The 6000-nt window shown below is 50.6% G+C and overlaps 1 protein-coding gene across 2 annotated transcripts in view; it reads right to left on the bottom strand.

The window, feature by feature from the left end:
* Positions 1-3196: 3196 nt before the first annotated feature.
* The window catches only part of C14H10orf143 (chromosome 14 C10orf143 homolog), a 36610-nt gene continuing 33806 nt past the window's right edge, over positions 3197-6000 (bottom strand). For both annotated transcript variants that reach the window (XM_076009696.1, XM_076009697.1), the window contains one exon: positions 3197-3769. In XM_076009696.1, coding sequence (XP_075865811.1) covers positions 3740-3769 — 30 coding nt within the window. In that variant the 3' untranslated portion in view covers positions 3197-3739. The remainder of the gene's footprint in view (positions 3770-6000) is intronic.

The following is a 6000-nucleotide window of genomic DNA, read 5'->3' as shown; positions in this document are numbered from 1 at the left end:
TTGCTCTGCCAACTTCTGTGTGTGTTCAAAACTCTCCAAGTGAGAAAAGAAAAAGATTGTCTCTGCCCAATGTTGGGCAAAAGGGAGGCACATGGGCTCTTGGTACCACTTTTCCAGAGGGCAGGAAACCAGCAGGGGCCCTCTGCCCTAGCAATTCAACTTCTGGAATGTTCTCTTATGAATATAATTGTAAGACCTTACAAAAATGTGTACATAAATATTTATACAGTAAATTTTTTTTTAACAGCAAGTAAGTAGATAGATAAATGCAACCTAAATGCTCATTACGAAAAGACTGGGTAAATGCACTGTGGTGTTTCCATTAATGGAATACCATGTATTGGTACATACAATGGAATTCCATGTAACCCATGGGTCCCCAAACTTTTAAAACAGGGGGCCAGTTTACTGTACCTCAGACCGTTAGAGAGTGTGCACTGTGGGCCCAGGACGAGTCGGCTGCTAAGCAGGACAGGCAGTGGCGGCAAAAACACCCGGAGGGCCGGATAAATGTGCTAGGCGGCCCGGTAGTTTGAGGACACTTGATGTAACCACTTAAAATGACAATCTTGTATTTATTGCCATGGAGAGATGTGCACGATGTTAACATTAAAAGTATATGCTTATGGGTGCAGATGTTTACACGGAGAAAGTTTGGGAAGGATACACATCAAAATATCAACATGAGTTACTTTTGAGTAATGGCATTATGGGTGACTTATTTTCATTTCTACTTACCTACAATTTAAATTTTTTTAATAAGTATGGATTTCAGATATACTCTTTTAATGTTCTAAAAACAAATTTGGAAATAAGCCATATTTTAAAGGAGGCAAAACATTTCAAATGATGTTAACCTATTTTTGTTAACCATTTATCGTGCTTTTGAATTTTCTGAAGTGAGTTTTATGATTTGTTGGTTTAGAAACAGTGATAAACTTTTTCTGCAAATTAAGTCTGTTTCGATATTTTTAGCCCCCACACACAAAAAATAGTGACAGATTATACTTTAAAAACGAAATGAAAACTTATCTAATGACTATTCACACATAAACGTGTAGTCTTGTCCTCAAGGTGTAAGAAAATGTCTTTTTCCTTCTCTTCTGACAAGAAAACAAAGAGGAAGCACTTTAAAGGGATAATCCTGTTTCATGCTCGTCACGGGGTGTCAAAACCCAGTTCGGTGACATCTGTGCAGGTTTTGCCCGTGAGCTAAGCCGTGTCAGCACCGCGGTGCTGGCGCATTACCTGGGCGGGGACACGGTTCTGCGGGGAGCGAAGTCTTCCAGGTGAGCCCAGCAGGAAGCGCGGTGCGGCCCCCACGGCACGCCGGCCCCCTGCAGAGGCGAGGACATCTCCAGACCTGCAGACTCGCAAGCCGCAGACTCAAGGAGGCCACGCTCCGCACCGCTGCAGGAGCCGCCAACGTGAGGGTCTCTTCCAAAGTGGGATCTTCTGCGGTCTTTTAAAAGTGACGGTTTCCCACCATGATTTGGGAGGACATTCGCTATACAGCATTCAGTTAGAGAAGTCTACACCTGGGGCTGTTAGCCGGTGCCCATCTGGGATGCACTGGCTTGTTTTCCTTTCTGTATCTTCCACGTTCTTCCACAATGAAGTATTATGTTTAAAATAATCACTAAAAAGCCATTTAAAACAACAGTTCTAACAAAATGTTTGTTTTCCTTGTACTTTGTAGGCTGCAGGACCCAAAAGGAGGCGGGCTGGGCTGGGGAGCAGGGGCTGTTCTGGAGGCCAGGGGTGATTCTGGAGCCGGCCTGGTGAGGCAGCTGTGGCAGGCTGTCAGTGGGGGCCGTGGGGGCCGCCAGGCCACACCGGGCTCCAGGACTGCACGGCCACGGTGGGACCCTGCCGGGGCCAGGCCACCTATGATGGGGCTGAGGCGTGTGCCAAGCCTAGAAAGCTGGCCGGCAGGCTGGACTTTCAGGGCATTCTGATTTTATACTGTACTAAACTGGAAATGCGGAGAAACACTGCCACGCGCCCTGAGATGCCTCTCGACCGGCTTCTCTGTGCCCGGCGTTCGCACGACGGTCTAAGAAGGGCAGGCACCTGTGATAAACTGCTGGGTCCCCACAATCTGGCCAGCTGCACCTCACCCCATTTGTCATTTCCACACTGTTGCAATCTGTCGTGACCTTTTGCTTTCTCAGGACAGAAGACCTGCTTTGGGTTTGGGGGGCCGTGCGTGGAGGGGAGGGGGCAGACGTGGAGCAGCCGCCATGCACTGCACGTGCTGACGAGCCCTGTGGCTGCTGTCCCCGCTGCACAGCTTGGCACGGGAGGCTCCAGGACGCACCGAGGCCCCACAGTGGGATGTTGGTGGAGACGCGATCAGGGCACTTCCCGCAGGGAGGGAAAGCACGGGGCTGTTTTCTACCAAAGTGTTCCCATCATATAAGTAGCGGGGGTAGTCTGTGTGCTTCTGCAATTACGAGAACACCTACCAGTAAATACGTGGGCTTCTCCTCTCTCTGTGAATCTGGTGGAAAAGGAAGAGTTTACTCATACACAAAAAAATGTGAATCTAAGAGTTTTCATTTTTTTCAACAAAAATTAAGATGTGTATCTCTTTCTGAAAAGAGAGGAACAAACAAAAGCTGTTCAAAAGAATAGTTTTTAAGGCCAGAAATCCTAATACTTTCTCCCTCTCTCACAGCCTTGGTGGTTTTGGCATGGATCGGCACTTTTCTGGTCCAGCTGCAGCCCTGGGACCTTGCTCAGGGCTAGTGGAGAAGCGTCCTGTGCCTCCGGATAGCCCTTGCTACAACGGCACTGCGCTCGCTTCCTCTCCGCGCCTCTCTGCCTCTGCCCCGGCGTCCCAACACGGAACTCCGGCATCCCAACACGGAACTCCGGCGTCCCAACACGGAACTCCCCCGCCACTGCGGACCCAGATTGCTCACACATTGGGCCCTCCCACATGCCAATGCTGACAACTGTCCCCGGCAGGGAACACGGCCCCTGTGAACAGGGGGATGAGAACAGGGAGCCTACGAGCGGCTCCGACCCTCCTGTGGCTTGGGAAGGTTAACAAACTTGAGATCAATTCTGCAATCTGGTGGTGTCTTTAGGACCTGCCCATCACGTGAGCAGGACATCTCAGGAAGCCTTCAGACCCCGGGAAAATAACGCCAGTCTCCACAGTCAGAAAAAAAAAAAAAACAACCCAAGAGAAAAAGAGCAATTTCCATTTTAATATAAAAGGGTCCTGTCTCTGATAACTTTGGTTGGAGAATTATACAGATCGGATTTGACACTAGCATTTACTAAAATTCACTTCAAGATTATACAGCATTTTAAATACAAAAATAACTCTTTTAGTTAAAAAAAAAAGTACATAATCAGCCCAGAACACAGCCACAAAACAACTGAAAAGTATGAAAGGGGACTGCATCTGGGTATGATTCCATAAGCCACGGTTCCCGCGCCTCAGAGTTTGACATGGAGTCTTTTTAGGCCTTTAAATAACGCGATTCGTCTGCCTCTTACGTAAGACGCACTTGAGGGGAGGCTCTGCTGAAGTGGCGTGGATCCCCGCCTCTCTCTCGCGCAGGGACGGTGGGACTACCTGCAGGAGAGGACGAGCCGCCACCTGGCGGGAGCGCAGGGTGATCTGAGCAGGCGGGCGCCCACACGCTTCTGTAGGAGATCACGCTTGCCGCACACGGAGGGCTCAAAACCAAAACCGAGTCTTCCTTGTTCCAGCGGGCGTCCTCTAACGATTCTCAGTGTGGTTAAAATGCCCCTACAAAGATAAAACAGCATATTGTGGGAATTAATTTACCTCGGCCAAATTAACACACCTTGGCCATACATTCACCAACATGAAGCGCGTCGTTCGAAATGACTGGGCGAAGGCTCGTAAACAATACCCTAATTTTTAAGGTGAGTACATGTATATAGTAATATACGTATGATATATCAATATATATTACACTATGATTGAGACATTGAAAGCATTTCCAATGGTGCCTGGTACACACAATGTTCTCAATAAATGTTATCTCCCTCTTCTTCTACAGTACTATGAGGAAAAACAGGAGAATGAAAGTGTTATCTACATATTCATAAAATAAATTTAAAAAAATGATGATGTCTAAATGTCAAATCAGGATTCGACACAAGAGCAGCTCCTCTTGGGGGACATCTGAGTAGCCCAGGCTCACAGCAGCCCCACGAGGGACCCCAGCCCGACTGGTCTCCCGGAGCAGGCTTCGCGCCTCTCCCCTTCCCCTGCAGAAACAACTGGGAGCACCAGACGGCTGGGACGGCCCCGTGGCCAGACCCTGCAGCACTGTGCAGTGGGAGGTCTCGCCAGCACTGAGGAGCCTGTCGCACTTGGCCACGTACGCCGGCACACAGGCAGTGCAAGCGTGGCCTCCCTGTCCTGCAAGGACTACGCCACGACGACAAACGGACTCCTGGGCTGGCTGAGGCCCAGGAGGGTGGGCTGGGCTGGGCAGGGGGGGACAAAGCAGTCCAGTCCTCGATGATGTCCCTGTTTCCCGGAAGGCGGGCGCTGCCCTGAGCCCCGGGAACCCGACGGGAGCCTTGGACGGCGGTGTACTGATTTCCTGTCGACGGCGCACTCGAGTGATCAGAATGAAATGCCGCGGCAGCCGGGGAAGGGCTCACGGGCTCTCCCTGCTGAGCGGGTGGAGGAGGCCCTGCATAAGGAGAGGTATCTCGGGCGGCCCCTGACTCTTAGGAGGCGGGAGGAGGCATCCCAAGCAGCGAGAAGAGCATGAGGTCAGAATGTTCCAGAACCAGAGAACTATCTGTGATGGCTGGAGCCAGAGGTTCACAGAGCACATGGGCGGGGATGAGAGATGGTCTGGGAGGTCAGGCCCTGAATGCCACGATGAACTGAGGTGCTGAATTTACTCAATGGGCGTGTGTTTCCCAAAATAGTCTCAGAATTGAATACGGTTAACAGGTATCCCTGTATAAAAGGACATTTTGGAAACACATTTCTTTTCTGCAATTCTCAAAAGATCTTTAATAGTCTAATGTACGTCAAACCCCCAAAAGGTGAGGGGAAGCATGCAGCATTTTCTGAACTTCTTTGCCACGCAGCTCGTCTGCGGTGAGACCCTCAGTAGCAGGAGCCCGGTGGGAGCAGCACAGCTCCGGGCAGTGCACTGCGGGGACAGGGCCAGCGAAGGCTCGGGACACTCACTCCGAGATGCTGTGGGAAGGGCGGGGCCAGGAGACAACGGGCCTCTCTTGGGGGAGTGCTTTTCAATCAATTTCATCATTGTCATTGTCGTCACCACCACGTAACTCAAAAAATAAAATGGCCAGGTGTGGTGGCACATGCCTATAGTCCCAGCTATTCGTGGGGCTGAGATGGGAGCAACACTTGAGCCCGGGAGTTCAAGACCAGCCTGGGCAACAGTGAGATTCTGTCTCTAAAAAAAAAATTAAAATTTTAAAAAATGATTTTTTAACAAAACGCTGTTAATGGAGATGTCTCACTCCTGCCCCCCATCCTTACTCACCCTGTTTGAGGAGGAGGTATATTTGGGAGACATGTTGGAGACAGAGCAGATAAGGCTTGGGGACAAAGGAAGAGCCACATCAACATGAGGACTGGGACTCAGAACCTCAGATGCAGAAGACCCTTTAGACATGGCTGGTTTAAACCTTCCACCCGAAGCTCTGACCCGACACGATCGCAAGCTCCTGCCGTCATCCTGTTCATCCTCCCAACACGTTCCATTTGGCATGGTCTCTCTCAAAGCACACAGCCCACAGTGACACCCAAAGAGGAGCCTGGTCCCGTCCCTGATCTGGACGAGGGCGGGTCCAGTGAGGTCCGAAGCCCTCAGGTTCACGGACGGCACACACCAGCCAGCAGCAGCAAGGCCGACGAGGAATGCCAGGCACTGAGTCCACGGTCGGTAGAGCCAGGAGGAAGAACGGCGGCCTAACTATGCGTCTCACAGCGGACAGGGAAAATGCCTTGCCTCCTCT

Source organism: Microcebus murinus, chromosome 14 (assembly GCF_040939455.1).
Source record: "Microcebus murinus isolate Inina chromosome 14, M.murinus_Inina_mat1.0, whole genome shotgun sequence".
In the NCBI taxonomy this organism is placed as follows: domain Eukaryota; kingdom Metazoa; phylum Chordata; class Mammalia; order Primates; family Cheirogaleidae; genus Microcebus; species Microcebus murinus.
This window is presented reverse-complemented; position numbering and strand designations above follow the sequence as displayed.